The sequence below is a fragment of the Acipenser ruthenus genome, chromosome 1, assembly GCF_902713425.1.
Source record: "Acipenser ruthenus chromosome 1, fAciRut3.2 maternal haplotype, whole genome shotgun sequence".
NCBI classification, from domain to species: Eukaryota; Metazoa; Chordata; class Actinopteri; order Acipenseriformes; family Acipenseridae; genus Acipenser; species Acipenser ruthenus.
The window spans coordinates 103469200-103486047 of record NC_081189.1 but is presented as its reverse complement, the minus strand read 5'-3'; the positions used below and the strand labels follow the sequence as shown (position 1 = coordinate 103486047).

The 16848-nt window shown below is 36.7% G+C and overlaps 1 protein-coding gene across 1 annotated transcript in view; it reads right to left on the bottom strand.

Moving 5' to 3' along the window:
- The window catches only part of LOC117420416 (solute carrier family 2, facilitated glucose transporter member 9-like), a 156490-nt gene extending 141900 nt beyond the window's left edge, over positions 1-14590 (bottom strand). Inside the window, exons 1-5 of the mRNA XM_034033868.3 lie at positions 14519-14590; positions 12215-12313; positions 6338-6498; positions 3595-3719; positions 1818-1963 (exon numbers count right to left, since the gene is read on the bottom strand). Of these exons, the coding sequence (XP_033889759.1) occupies positions 1818-1963; positions 3595-3719; positions 6338-6498; positions 12215-12313; positions 14519-14590 (603 nt within the window). The remainder of the gene's footprint in view (positions 1-1817; positions 1964-3594; positions 3720-6337; positions 6499-12214; positions 12314-14518) is intronic.
- Positions 14591-16848: the final 2258 nt, after the last annotated feature.

The window sequence follows — 16848 nt, the reverse complement described above, 5'->3', positions numbered from 1 at the left end:
GCTAGGATCCGAAGTAGATCTGCGATCACTCAATCCATTTAAGCATTAATAAACCATAGGAGTAAATATATACTCTGATTCGTTAAACTTTGAATAACCAGGGGTCCCAGAATGGCTCATCCAGTTGAAGAGTTGCCGCTAGGAGCGCAGGAGTCATACAGCTTGGGCAGCGCCAGTTGGCATCCGGGCTGTGCAAAAAGGCTGAAGAAGTATCAAATTCAATATGTTAACGTAACATTATTCACCATGTTTCATTCGGCTTTATGAAGCTAAATTAGTTAATTATATAGGGTGATGCAGAACTTTTGGCCATAGCTGTAAATTAAGACTTTAAAGGTTTAATAAGCTTGTGCTACACTTGTATTATCCACAAACTACTCCCACGGTCTAAAGGTATTTAACATCACTAGTAAGTCATGCTGTAACTAATCCACCTCTATCTAAATACAAACTGAATCTCTGAGCTAACCAATACAGCAAGGTCCACAGTACCTTGTTTAATTTCTAATATTTAGAGCTCTACATTTGGGACATGTTCCCAGTAATTTGGTCCCTTATCGTCCGAGTATGTCTGTTACCCATTTCCCCTAGTATTATGTGCATTTTATTAAAATGTGCTAAATACTCAACTGACAAAGAACCAGGGCATTTACGCCTTCATGTTTTGTTATGTATTGAATTCTTGTTGTATCGTCTTTTTTACATTTAAATGACTGACCCCTAAAGCCTACTGGAACACTTTTTATTTATTTATTTATTTCAAGTCTTACTAAGTTCACGGATTCTAAATATTGATTGTCACAGACGGTTCTGGCACGTCCCTTTTGTGCTATAAGTCATTAGACCCTTATGCATGGAAAGTCTCGGTAGCAAGGGTGTGCAGTTCTTTGATGGACCCAAATTCAGTTAAAATGTGTTTGCACACTGACGATGGGAAAGAGAATGCAGAGATGGGAGCCCAGCTAACAAGATTTTAGTTTTTGCAAGTATCAAGTAAAGATCCTGGTCTGTGGAGATGACACAGAGAGGTTGGGTGAGGGTGTGTTCTCTCCCTCTCTCTGAGTGGTCGGGAGGCGGGCACGTGGGGGAAACTGACCTATAAAAACGTGTTATTCCTCAGCCCCGCCAATCTAGGAAGAATAACAGTGACAGCCCTGGTCGTGAGGGACTGGAGAAACCAAAAAAGGACAGGCAAACAAGGCTGAGGAGGAAAGCCAAACCGAAGAACAAAATAAAAAAATAACTGCATTTACGTACCCGAATCGGGCCGTTTGTATTTAGCGGGGAAACCCTGGGCAACCCCATAGAGTACAGTAGGGGAATAGCAAAGCGCAAGCTGAAGACCCAAGCCGTGTGGGTAGCGACGGTGGGGGAACGCTGCAAGAGCAGCACCTTATGTTTGTAGTTTTGTTATTGTGTTTTATTTTCCTTTTTACTTTCATCCTTTTGTTTGTAGTATTATTTTGAGCACCTGCGTGTGCACCATGAGTGAACGGCCAACCTTTTACCATTGCTGGTATTGAGTTGTGCTCTGGAGACAGTGCTACAGTAAATCTGTGCGCCAAGCGGTAGTCTTCAACTACAGTTCTGTCTTGTGCCCAGTGAATTCCCACACCCTCCCACAGACTGAGAATCCCATCAACAAAGATCAACTCTAGCTTTCATGCCAAAATTAAACAAATTAAATTACACTGATAATTACACTTGTGATACTGCCCTTGATGAGTACAGAATGTAGCACTAAATAACACAATAAAGCAATAAATGAAGAAAATGGTTTAGAACCATTTGTTTTCAAATTAAAACATACCACTTACCTGGCCAAGCAATTCTGGGAGACCCATGACCTGACCAGTAAAGACACCAACACAGATAAAGATGGAGTGGATCTGCCCCAGGGCGCCTCGAATCTGTTTGGGTGAAATCTCCCCCAAGTACATGGGAAGGGCACTTAAGGCAATGCCTGCAAAGAGAAGCACAATTTCAGCAGCAGCCTGCTAACTCTGGATCAATCAGACCACTGAGATATGCTGTAGAAAGAAGAACAACCCTGGCAATTTAAAGGACCTGACCCTATCTGTCTACACTGTCAGTAACTGTCAGTTCTGGCCATACCAAACGGCTTTTTTCGAGTGACTGTGTCTAAAAATACTGTATGTATAAATGCATTTAAACCTACTACACATTGTTTTGTTTATTTTTATTTTTTTTTTACAATAAATGGACCCAAGTGCTCACTTACCACATACGTTTTTTTAAATTGTAGTTATGGCCAAAAGTTTTGCATCACCCTACAGAATTAACACATTTTGATTAATAAAGTCTAATGAAATCTGCTGAATAATGTTACGTTGACATATTGAATTAGATACCGCTTTGTAGTTTTCCATATATTTAATGAAAAACTGACAAATTAAAAAATGTGACATTTCGAAATCCAGCATGAAATACTGTACTTCTATTATGGCTTTCGGTAAATTTTTGTGATATAATTTTGTAGTTTCTTTGATTACATGATGTTAAATAAAAAAAAAATCAATTATGTTCATATCTGTTTTCTTTTTATGTATATTATTGTAATTTGGGGAAATATTAACAGTTTTTTGCTTCTTAAACACAATGGACCTCTGTTTTATGCATGTATATTTATGTTAATTTATTAATGTATGTATATTTATGTTAATTTATTTTAAAACTAAATTGACATGATTTACTATTCATTTTGGAAATCATTCAAGTTTTTTCCAACTGACCAAAGCATTTCACATGTATAAAAACAGTCAAGGCTTTCACACTACTAGCAACATTAATTAAAAGTGTGGGCCAATATATTTGGCCCCAAATGAACAGACTATGGCTGATCCCTTTACTCTACCTTGGATATTTATGTCCATGTGAAAAGTTTTTTGGTCAGATATCACTGTTTTTAAATAATGCTTTGATGCTCTAGTCCAAGTAAGCCATATTTCATGTATATCATCTTCATTTATTATGTGGAATTATTTTTTTTTCCACTTTTTGACAGATTAGTTATCCCACAGATTAAATTGCCCACAAGAGCAACAAAAGACACAAACAAACATATTTTAACCTACCAAACAAAGCAAAATACAAGTATTGTATCTATTTTGATTTCTCAGCCTGTTATAATGCTTTTATTGGCTTTTGGTGGTCACTTGTGCCGAGGTTGATCCCAGCAGTTTTGTTTACACATTTTCCATGTGGTGCCAAGTCTGATGAGTTAAATGGCTAACGACACCCCTGGTGAAATGAGCTTGAATGTCCTTCCAAAACGAACAGAAAACGAGGTCAAATTATTTTTTAAATAAGTTAACATAAATATACATGCATACAACAAAGGTCCATGTTTACAGGAAAATGTCCCAAATAAAATGATTGCATTAATATGTGACACTTATCAATCTTCATGCTGTGCTTCTTCACTGTGCTTCATAATATATTCACTTTGAAATTGTTTTAGGTCAGAGTATCACCTAATATTTTATCGTTATTATTTTTGTTCAGACCGATAAAGCAGAATAATTGTTTTTTGCAATTAACAGCCCCTTGATAATTAGTTAACATTAAACTTACCAGCATCAACTCCAATTACAAATCGACCCAATATAAGCATTTCAAAGGATCCTGCTACCTCCCCTAAAGCCAGCATAAGGGAAGCAACAATGGCAAAAATGTTGTTCAGCAACAATGTGCCCTTCCTGCAATTACATATAAAACAGTCTGCTAATCATTTCATTTAAATAATTATATCAAGTGCCATTTTTTTGTTGTATTACAATGGTATTGCTCTTGATTACATACATACATACATACATACATACATACATACATAAGCAATAAAGCACAACAGGGTGTGGGATATACTCTAATATCCACACGCCCCGTGTGTGTTATAATCACGAGGCGAAGCCGAGTGGCTTTAACCGGCCAGGGAGTGTGGATATTAGATTATATCCCACACCCTGAAGTGCCTATTGCGCTTATAAAATGGGTTAACAAACTAAAAAAAAAAACAACAAAAAACATGTAAAAACATGTTTTAATTAACAAAAAAAGTAATTTATTAAATATCCATCCACCTTGGACGTAAAAAATAGTCCCTTAAAACTTAAATAAAACAAAAAATGCATTAATTACAATTTGTAATAAACATTGAACTGATTAAAAACAAGAAGCAATATTTATAGATGTTAAATTGAACACTGCCATTGAAATTGCAGCTTTGAAGATTTACAGGCCCTTTTTTTAGATGTTCATTCTGAACAGTAGGTGGCGCTGCAGCAAGCGGTTTCGAGTAACATGGTGTTTGATTCATTGTTGTCCTTGTCGTTGTCTGAGGAAGTGCAGCAGGACAATCACGCAGACCTTCTTTGCCACGTCTGGCCATGTTTAGTTGCACATCAAAACAAACCTCTCTCACAAGGCCTGCTGCAGAAGACTATTTATTTATTTTTAATCATCCTTTGTGATCTGGGAGTAATGACAGGAAGTATTCATGCCAGATTTGTGATACTGTTTCACAGTGGCAGCAAAGATGTTGTTTGCATTTTTAAATACTCGGATAGTGGCATAAAAAAGACACCCGATGCCCAGGCAGTGGACTTGTGTATTTTTTTTTTCCTTTTCTTTTTCTATGTCCAGAAGCTGTGCTTCGGTAAGTTCGATGCCTAGCAGTATTACTTTTTTTCACCACTTGAATAAAAGTGTTGGTGTCTGATTCAGACTCATCCAAAATCTCATCTAGAGTTTGGTTTCCCAAAAGATCAAAATTGATATACCTCATCAGTCATCTTTATTGCGAATTTAACTATGGCTATATTAAATGTGGTTAGTCATGTTTATTAATATAAATTTAAATATGGCTACCGTTTTTTTTCCTCAAAATTCTAGTGGCGTATGGATATCTACAAGTGATTCGACCCTTTTTGAAAAAAGTTTCAACCCATGGGAATATGCTGTAATATTCACACCCCCATGTAACCTGTTTTGACCAATCAGGATATTGTATTTAAAAAGACCCATTTTTCAGTGTGCCTTAATTAATGGGTTTGTTGTCACGGTTTGATTTATTTTATTCACTATAATTTTATATTTTACGTTTACTTTTCACTGAACTGACCTGTATGTCACTTATATTTTAGTTTGTATATTTTCTTTATGATCACTTTTATTTGTTTCTACATGCACACCCGAATTGCATTCCTGCTTCAATTGCTTGTTTACCCTTTGAAGTTAATTAATCCCCTTGTTCCTCATTGGTGTCTCTTTTGTTCCCACAGCAGTAGCTGATCACTAAAGCCACAGTGAAGGGACTTTTCTGATTCCTGGAAGACAGGAACGGTGAACTATCCAGGCAGCATGAGTGAAGCCTGGAACTGGTTTAGAGAAAAAATTGGAGTGAGTTGTTACTATTTGGACTATGTAAAAATGTGTTTGAATTGACCTTAATTATGCCCAGACGATGTGGAATGTGAATTGTAGTGATGTCAAATTGCTTATTGATTTTTAACTGCTTATTGTTTTGTGTACTGTATTGAACTGTTGATTGACTCTGAACTGTTATTGTTTGTATCTGGGGTGGGATACAAACACAGACTTTCCTAAAGTAATAACCTATAGAACCTGGGCAGTGGGGTGTTAAGATAGAGCTATTATGAACTTTCAAGGCGAGGTATTTCTCCTCATTAAACAAGTTTTGGCGTAGTCAGTTACCATAGAGTGCCCCATACATACATACACATACATACATACATAAACAAACAATTGAATACAATGTAAATGTTTTGCTTACATGTTTAAGCATGCCAGAACAAGTACAATTCTAACAGACGGTAAAAAAGTGTTGTTTTGACCTTACGTTCAACATATGGCCATGACATATGTTGGAAAGTAAATGTGAAGAAGAAACTGCAGATTTCAAAACTGAAATTTAGGAAACACTGAGAAAAGATTTATATCAGCAAAAAACATTTGATCTCAGGCTCACTTCCAGCCTCCAAGAAACATACATAAATTTCTTGTTTAGTATTCTGGTATAGCCTGTTACTATAATACATATGACTCTGGATAAAGTGCCGGGTCTTTAACTACATGTGGTGACAAACTTAAAACTTGTGGTGCCAGATCAAGAGGTATGAAAAAGTGTTTAATTTCAGGATGTGCCACTATAAATTAATTTTTTTGAATAAGCGTGAAAATAAGAAAGCAATGTTGGTAATGCTAAACCTTAACATCTGTTTGCCAGCATGGCAACAATGGGGGATAGAAAGGCGATCTTTTAAAATCACTAGATTGTAAGAATAAAAGTCACACTTACCTTCCCAAGAGCTTCACCAGAGGAGATACGATTATAGCTCCTACAAGACCTCCGATGGCAAAAATGGAAACTGTTACTGACCACATGAGTGTCAAGGATGCTGCTTCTATGGGTTGGCCATACCTATCATTCCATGTTTTATTGTAAAACTCCTTAACATACTGGGGAAACAGAAAATAATGATTTCCATTACACGAGAGTAGATGTTAAAACTTCATGCTGATTTGAACTCGGCTCTCGCCAAGATAAGCACCAACTAAGACGTAGCTTTACAGTAAACTAATGTGATCCATCTGTGTCTCAATCCATTTGTGTTTCCTTCCATATGATGATGTAGATATCCTTCTGTCTGGTGTTAATGGCTGAAGTGTAATGCTGGCTCCAGGGATCAGCTTATTTTGCCTCCCTGGCGCATCAGCACACACAACGGCTGCGATGCTGGCTCCGGGGATCAACCAAAGTGCGGCCTCCCCAGCGCATCAGCATGACAACCGTCTGGATTGAGCTAAGTAGGGTACATCTCTGGGGTTTTCAAGTGGGCACCTTCCATCCTCAGTGTATATATTTATTCACTCATCTTCAAAGGTGTTATTATTATTATCATTAGTTGCAATAGTAAACATTCACACCTGTATAAACAACAGGGGTCAATTGCAGCATATCAAATGTAGTCCACTTGATGTGTCAAACTAGCGGATTAAGCAGGTTTAGTCCACTTGATTGGACTAAAGTTAGTACACCCATGTGGACAGGCTGGCCAGTGGTGGTGATGTCAGACCCGGAAGAACACACAGTACTGCGAGGTGAAATGTGGATTGCGCTGTTGATCCGGTTTATTGTAAAATAAAAGGTTGAACAAAACAGAGCAAACAAAATGGCGTGGCGGCCAAACGAACAGACAAATATCGTGCTGGTGCTCCAGCACACGTAGCAATTGTTTGCTTTTCTGATTTAATTCTTTCTGCTCTCACTCCCCTTCTCCACTCACCGAACACTCAACCCTGTGTGCCTAAAAACGGACTCTATATATATACAGCTGTGCTGGGATTTAATTACTAATTAATCATTCACTTGAATCCAGCACGTGAACTAATTTATGCACTCCCCGTGCCTAAATAAAACAATATATTTTAAATCACCCGTGCTACATAACACCATTATATCCCATGCGCCAATACATATACACCAACATTCACACACCACACGCAACATAAAACACAAAATACGCACAGGGGTGGGGCACCCCACCACAACCTTCTAATCCCGAATGCAGCGTACCAAAAATTAATCATCACAGGTAGATAATCTGCTAAATCAGACTAAACAAGATACCGATTGCAGCATATCAAATCAGATTTCTGATGATCTTATTCAAGTGGATGAACTTAGTACCGTGAAGGATAACTTAGTATGCTTGCATTTCTCCACTGAAATGACTAGTATATCTGAAAACGTTATTCCGTACATTTCTTATGTCCATCACGTTCGGGAAGTCAGATCCGTGAGAATAAAGTCTTGCACAATATATATATATATATATATATATATATATATATATATATATATATATATATATATATATAGGCCCTACATTTAAAATAAACATTTTTAATAAACAACTAATGGTCCATTATCAAGCAATTAAACTTTTCTGTGCCTATACAGCTGTGTCCGCAGCTTAAATGCAAGTATGAGGCAGTGTTCTCGCCAGCGTTGCTGAGCGTAATGGGCCGTTACGTTGTTACCTGCAAAAATGACGCTGTATCCAGGCCGCTACGCTGTGTTTTCAGTTTGCATAACGGCCAAAAAATAATAATAATCCTGTATAATAATAATTCCTTTATGTGAGAAATTGGTTTGCTTAAAATACTTGTTTCAGCTCTCAGTACTCTTCAATGGGTTGGTTGTGACAGCATGTTCTTTAGTTTGGTGCGTGTAATGTATGCGACACAGAAACGAGACTGAACTTCACTGAACTTTACTAGCACATTCCCCCGTTGACGGGTGAGACTAGACCCTGGGTGCGTCCCTGATACAAATGCCAAAAATTTAGTCCCACGTGAAAAAATAGCATTACAGATTTCATAAATTCTGAATAGGTACTGCATAATCCTTTACATTATTTTGACTGTGTCACAGTTTTCTTTCCACTACAGAACAGTAAAGCAAAATTGTGCCAGTACACAGTGCTATTAGTGTATGTTAATATTAATGCCTTCCTGACCAACCACAACTCTAGTTACACAAGATTGTACTAATGTGATTAATAATATTAGTAGGATTGTACAGCCACTACTGTGTTTAAAAAACCTTTTTTTTTTACTGTGTTCTTTCACCTGTGACTACTAACAGTAATATTGCACCGATTCTGACATTAAAACTCAATAAATCATAGTGAGACGAATCCTTCTTTTTAAAATAATAAATGTGTTTATTATTCTATTAAATTATTCCTCTTTCAAATCTGTCCAATTCTGTAAACAAAATCGGACCCGCCCCGACCCGAGTGTTGCGTGACAATTTTGCACCCGAAAACCTGTTCGGTACGGGTCAGGTCTCGGGTCCACGGGTCCGGGGAGACCCGTGACGACCTCTATTTGACCTTGAATCTCACTCTTTGGGGCTGTAAATCTCACTCTTAAGTAAAGCCAACCCTTGGCATCTCTGAATAATATGGTTTAAGATCATACAAATTAAAGTTTTAAGATAATTAATGTTTATCCTGAATACCATGACTAATGACTCCTTGGAGTAAATTCAGTGTGCCATGTTTGCATTCCAACATGACCACAGGGACAATGTGTTGTTTCAGGTTATGTGGCGGATTAAAATGCAGTTACTGGATAAAGGAAGCTTCCATTGGATACCATTGTAAAATACTTTTGACCACTGGTCTGTGACAAAGAGAGAAAGAATCTAAGTTGCAACCCGACCAGAAAGGATGCTGTGTAAGGTGGACGGTATGCTTCCCCGTAGACAGGTTGACTCAACAGTAGGTAGAAACCGGAAGTCGGCCATCTTGGCAGAAGCTCATAGCGGCACGTACAAGAAACGAATCCCTTGCAGTCGGCTACAGGGCAGGCAGCGATTGGAGAAAGGCTGGCGCCGGGCTAATTCCTGGAGCCTGTTTTTGTATTTGTTTTGCTGTTTTGCAGAAGAGTAAGACGGAGATCGAGAGCTGCAGCCACGGAGCCCTGCACGGAAGATTGTAGTTATTGGAGTGTTTGTTTTGTTTGGGACTGCAACCAGCCGTGTTTTTGGATTTGGCGACCTGTTTTATTTTTGTGTGCAACTTAATAAATAAGCACAGATGTTTTTGGGAGTTCAATTGTAATGTTGTGTGTCATTTAACAACCACTACTCACCACCCTGTCACATGGTCATATTAATATGTATTGCATCATGACACCCCTCTCATGCATAGTACAGTATATTACTTTAATTGCAAGAGCCTTCGTAAGAAATAACCCACATCGGGGTGTGCGGTAAGACAATTCTTACCGCACGCCCTGGGTGTGTTGTGAGGCACGAGGCCTACGGCTCAGCTTCGGCTCAAAATCTGATCCTATTTCGATCTTGCTTCAGACCAAGATCAGAGTGGGATCAGAGCTTCATTGAACGTTTTATAAATGGAGAAATTAAATGTTTTTTAGTTTTGAACAAAGGAATAAACAAAATAATATAATTCCTCCACTTAAAACCCAGCTCTGATACCAATCTGATCCTGCTCTAAGGTTGATGGTTGTGTCTATGTATATTGCAGCTAAGGGATGCGCAGTTAGACAGTAAAAATGGGGAGCCAACTCCAGGACCGCGATATATCTGAGTCCTCAGTATAGCGAGGGGCAATATAACAAGGGGTAGGTGTATATATTAAACAACTGAGATGTTTGACATACACCATCATAATACATAAAGGAAACTCTTTTTACAATTGCTAAAGTAATCTTTAAATAAGCACACTGTATTTAGATAATTGATTGACATAACGGTAACTTAATAAACTTTTCAAATATTTGCAGGATTTCACAAAAATATTTCCCTCAGATTTATTATATGAAAACGGAGATACTTTAACGTTTTAGAAAACATTAACGTTATCTAAGTAATAGTGCATTTAAAAGTAGCCATAAATACTATATTAAGAAAATATCACTGTTTAGAAAACACTCAGTCAGGTCTATAATATATCATGGCCTAATACAGTAGACCTGACTGAGTGACGATGCCTCATAACTAAATATTATTACACACGTTTTGTGTTGACAAAGCCATACTGCCGTTATCATTTTATCAATTACAATTAAATCATTGGTTTCATCAGATTGAAAACTGTCATTTTATATTTATTTTTTTGTTTTTTCTTTTATGTTTTAGTCATTTCCCTTTTTTTTCTTAACGCGTTTAACGTCTCTGACAGCCTCGATCTCCCCCTGTCCGCTACATTTTTCTAGTGGCAGCTATCATCAGCCCTTGATTCAATTTGCTCAGAATGTGTAGATAATTTGCCCTGAACCGATGCTGCAGCTAGCTGTTTGTGTGTTTGGTGGCTACTTTACCACTGTAAAGAATACAGCATCGTGAGTGTATCCGTCAGCAAATACACACGACCGTGAACAGTAACATTGATTATAAACTTTTTATAACTTAAAAAAACAACCAGATTTTAACGTACTTATCTGTTTATAGAAGCGTTGGATTTTTAAATTATAAATGTAGAAGTTGCTTCTAATAGGTTCAAATATGGACGGGATTTATGCCGTTTTAAATTAAATTTACTTGATATTCTGACAATCTTTAAACGCTGTGCCACGAATATTCGCTTCTCATTGGTCAGTTTCCCTGGTTACGGCATGCGCAGCAGGGAGAAAAAATAATTTGAGAACAGTTTATAAATTCAAAATTGAATAAGATGAACTTTTCTACATCCTCTTTAATTTATCGCATTCATTTATATTTTCCTTTAATGTTTTTTTCACCAGCTAATGTGGGGCCCCTGTGTCAAGTAAACGTGTGGGTGTATTCCCCTAATGTATCTTTATGTCTCACTTATTTCTGCCAGTAAAATATTAATTTAGTTTGGTGCAGTTTGTGCCGATGGCTATTCCTGTGGTCTGGGGGTAATGTTGTCCACTGAATTGGAATGCAAACATGGCACACTACATTTACTCAAAGGAGTCATTAGTCATGGTATTCAGGATTCATATTAATTATCTTAAAACTTAAATTTGAATGATCTTAAACCATATTATTACATATGCTTCACCGCAATAAAGCAAGTCTAATTTCAACAGTCAGAACATCCACAGAAGCTGATGTTCATTGATAACACTCAATCATAATATACTTAGTAATACTAAAAAATGAATGTTGGTCTATAACATGCTTTTACAGACGGGTCAGTTCTTTCAATGTCATTGACATCTGTCACTGAGCCACTTCCTTCCATATCTTTACACAATATCATTAATTTGGTTTATGAATGCAATGGTTCCTACATTTGTTTTATATTGATAAGGCTTTGTGTCTTTGGACTTCACTCCCAGAATCCAACTTCTCCATCTCAACTAATTGTAGCTTTTCCCATGATTTAAATATTTTAAATTTCCCTAAGCTTCCTCATATGAGTGGAAAATGTATGAGAGACTTTTTTTGTTCACTAATTGCTATGAAAACAATAACTTTAAATAAAATATATTTTTATTATGTGTACATTATGTGTATTTTCACATTTAGTCCACTCCTTAGTAGCTAAATATCTGCCCTTTTGAAAGTTTACTGTACCATGTATAAGACACAGCAAAGCTTAGTAAGGCATTGTAAAAGCATTGTAAAGTTCAGGATGATAAAAAACCATCCATATGTTGTCTAACTTACCATGGTTGGAGCATTGACAACAGACAGATTGTAGCCATACAGATATGAAGAACCGAAAGCTCCAAACAGAGAAGCTACCACAAGACGACAAGTCCATCCCTGAAATAAAACACACATTCTTTCAGGTTTACACAGGACATAGAGTATACCATCATTTAATGTTGGGTCTCAATTAGAATCTAAAATCCTTAACACGCAATTCAATGCACTGTAAGATTGCTGCTTTAGTTATCTAAAAAAGGCATTTACTGGTAACAGTGGCAATGAACTTAACCTTTACATTTAACTACCTTGGTCTTATTAAGGGTACTGTACTTCATGCCTTATTAGCTTCTAATTACCAACATACAATGTATCTGTCATCTCTGCCCTCTAATGTAATAGTACTTTAATTTAGTATGGAAAGCTGACATTAACAGTTTCTGTTACTATCCTCAGGATCAGATCCAATTCCAAGCCTTATATTTTTAGATTTTGGTCAGTCAGTACTCTTTACAGGGGAGATAACTTCTTCATTGTTAGTTTGAACAAGATAATCCCCCCCCCCCAATTACTGCAGTCACAAAATAATGATTTATTATTTCCAAGGTGGGGGTCTGAGTTGCATCAGTCTTAAGGCAGAGGAACTGTCAAATAAACCATTCTATCTCTATAAATCACAAATAGCTTTTGATTACTGTATGACAAGTGCCACTAGACATCAGACTCCACAACAAGAAAGATGCAAAGCTTTCACTCAGTTGTCTCGTTGTTATCCAGTGTTTTAAAAGTCTGTTTTTGTGAATTTAAATGTACAGTTATAGATTAATACTTTTAGGTAAACGACAAGTATTACATTTGATTGACTTGACCTTCAAGGGAGTAACAAAAACAAATCAAGTTCAAGCACCTGACAGAATTATTGGTCAAGCAACATTGTGCACATCAAGCCATAAAACCAGATGACATAGGCAGTAATGCCTGGCCAGTTAGCAAGGCAAAGTCATGAGTGTTTAGTATATCAAGAAAGGTCATCTTTATGGGGTAGAGATAGTGCCTGAGTTGCATGTCTGGACAACCTTGAAAACAGAATCCTAATCTTAAAGGAGCCATAACCAGTAAAACCCATTTCTTATCTCTTACTAGCCCTAGCAATATTATCACTTGTCCATCTTTTCATTTTTTTCATTTTTTTTAATCATATTTCAAAGATAATAGTGAAAGTGTTGAATGACAATACTTCAACTGCACAAGGAAGTAATACAAGATACCTCCTTAAAATGCATTCTATTTTAAATATTGTTCTTCTCATAGAGAAAAATGGTTACATTTCAGCAGTTCTATGCTGAAATAACCACATTGAAGTCAGGGGGTTGTTAGTGACAGCTGGTTCATGCATAGTGCAGATACTTTTCTACTCATTGTTTACTATCTACAGGTATTTCCACATCAAAAGGAATAGCAGTGGGTTGCCTTCATAAGATAAACAATGCCTCAAGCCAGCCCTGTATTATAGATGGTATGTAAAATCACAAGACCTTTTTCTTTATTATTATTATTATTTATTTCTTAGCAGACGCCCTTATCCAGAGCAGCAGTGTCCTCCACCAGGGATTGAACCCACAACCCTCCAGTCAAGAGTCCAAAGCCCTAACCACTACTCCACACTGCTGCCCACACACTTTCTTTGAACTAAGGTGCTTTATTTTTCCAGGAGTCAAGCTTTGGTCTCATTGATAGAAGTTAATTCAACAGAATAATTTAGTTTTAAGTGTTGAGGAGGGCTGAAGTCATGTTTGAGAATCGGTACGTTTTAGTCACTAAACCAGATTCTGATACTCTTACCTACATGGGCTAAAGAATGCTCTTTTCATCATAACTGGATTAGTGGGTCCCTATATAAATGTAAAGCGGACAGACAGACCCACATGCCCCTCAGTTTAAGACACACAATAACAGACATTAATGAATTGTATGGTTAAATGTTTCACTTATGATTCCCTCGTAGCACAAAACAGATTTATTAATGTGCTGTGCTAAAGTTGTTCCAATAAGCTACCACTAGTTCTAATTTATGCCAAGTATATATATATGTATATGTGTGTGTGTGTGTGTGTGTGTGTGTGTGTGTGTGTGTGCGTGTGTGCGTGTGTGTGTGGGGGGGGGGGGGGGGGGGTCTGTGTGTGGGTGTGATTTAGGGGAGTACTTCAGAAGCTGGTTGCACTTACCTGGGAACAAATAATTCTGTTGGTGTTCCTTCCCTGCGCTGTCACTCTCAATCATATATTTTTTATTATGTTTTAATTGTCAATCAAAAGCTCTTACCTTATTTGTTGATTTGCTTCCATCAGTTACATCTTCATTTTCTAAGTTATTGGTTTTCTCAGCCTGCTCCATGGTCTAGTATTAGTGTAATTCTGGTAAACACTGAGAAAACACAAAGGTATATTATACTTAGGCTTGCTACTATTCGGTTTTATTTCTTTTCCAAAATCAATGATTAATATTGATGTTTATTTTAGAAAGAATTACTGGGGGTTGGGGGGGGGGTATCTTTGTTTTTCAATTCAAACAGAGAATGGGTAAAAATCAACCTTTTTATGCATTGAAAAACATCTAAAAAAAAAAGTCTAATAAATACATATATATAAAACTGCAGTGTACAAAATTAAAGGCATATTTTTTTTCAAAAATGTACACCAATAGTTTAAAAGATTAAAAAATATTTTATTTTCAGGATGTTTCGGGCAAAAGCCCTTCAGCTGTTTAAAAAGAAAAGTAAACACAGTGCAGTAAACTTGTTGTTATTCAAGAATTATAATTATACAAAAATTCCGTGGATGATGTCATGATTATTAGAATAGAATGTTCATTCCCAGAGGTTCCAAAGTTCCCAGTTTGAAGATAAACTCTCGTTCCTTTTGTTTCTGAGCAACATTTGTTCCATAGCACTGATTGATCACACCGACTGTGATGTCTTCAGCAGTGTGATCATCACTGTTGAAGTGATGGGCTACTGGAAATGCAGTGGTGTTAACGTGAATGCAATTTGTTGCATTTCTTGCAGATAATGCAGTAGACTATTCCTTTACAGGTACATGTAAAATGTTCATGAATGTTGAATGATTGAATGCCTCTAATCTCTGTTTCAGAATGAATGTATTTACAGGTATTACATCATGGTCTATACATGGAGATGTGTCTTTCAAAGGTTCCCCAGAAGGACGAATAGCACTGTGTGCCACATATTCTCTTATATTCTTGCCTCTTCTATATGACATCAAGGGGAGTCTTGAAAACAGGCGCTGTAGATGGGTCTTGTTGTAAAATTGTAAAGTTTCTTTGCACAGTTGTCTGTATCTTTCTGCTGGTAGGGTGGTAAGTGAGGACCAGAGGGATTCTATCATCTGTGTGTTGTATATTGTTATTATATAAAGCATTTTTTCTATTTATATTTGAAATGCGGGATTTAGCTTTAGTGATGATCTTGTCTGGAAAGTCACAATTTCCAAAAAACACACACATTTCCTCGCTTTTGGCGAATAAATCTTGATCGTCACTGCAAATATGTCTTAACAGTTGTGTGTATATATATATACACATATATATATATATAAATCACGAAGCTTGGATGAGTAGTACCAAACATATTCTTTTTGCCTGTATTTATTCTGTAGAGTCTCTTTGGTAGTACACCAGTACATAGTCTACTGGCTGCATAACATTGCTTGTCTTTACTGCGTTAAAACATGTACGTACACAAAAAATAGTTATAGATTACAGCAATATATATTATTATATTTAATGACTTTTTTTAGAATTTTAGTAAAAAAAAAAAAAAGATAATAATAATAGCTCACAAGCCTGCATCTCTTTCGCCATATTCTGAATTGGTTTTTATCCATCGGAAAACAGGAACTTTCTCTTTGTGATTGCAGTCGGGTGCAAAACACTGTCCCATCATGAATGCTCATTATAATTAATAAAAAGCAGCTAATTTAATTTTAAAGTAACTTTATAGTAATTTTTGGCAGAGATCAATGGATACTATAGGCTTGATCAGGCTTTGTTTAGAAACACTTTCCTAGTGTATAGCGCCCTTCACATCAAAGGCGACACAACAAGTGACGTCACGTCAGCACAAATTCCAACAGGAGCGATGAAAAAAGAAAAATAGAACGTGGTCCTATTTTTGCGAATTCATTGCGCGACAGCTGCACAACTGAGCAATCAGAGAACAGCTTCATGTCATGTGGTTTGAAATCAAGCCCTGTTTCACTTTCACTCAAAATGGAGGAGAAGATCATACTTGCAGTATCTAATTTCCCTGACCTTTTTGACAAGAGTCAAAGCACTTATAAAAACACCGAAGCCAAAAACTTAATATGGGAGTCGATTTCTAATGATCTGGGCGTGCCTGGTTTGTATAATTTCATACAAGATTAAATGCATATCACCTAATATTTTGCCATTATCATCAGCCCTATAATAATAATAATAATAATAATAATAATAATAATAATAATAACTGTTGTTGTTTTGGAGGGAGTGCATAGTTATTGGATGTTGGAGATCCAAAATACTGTGTCAAATGCGGATCAGTCGGCCATTATCTTTGCATTAGCCTATTTTTTCAATGGTTTTAGCTGACAAGA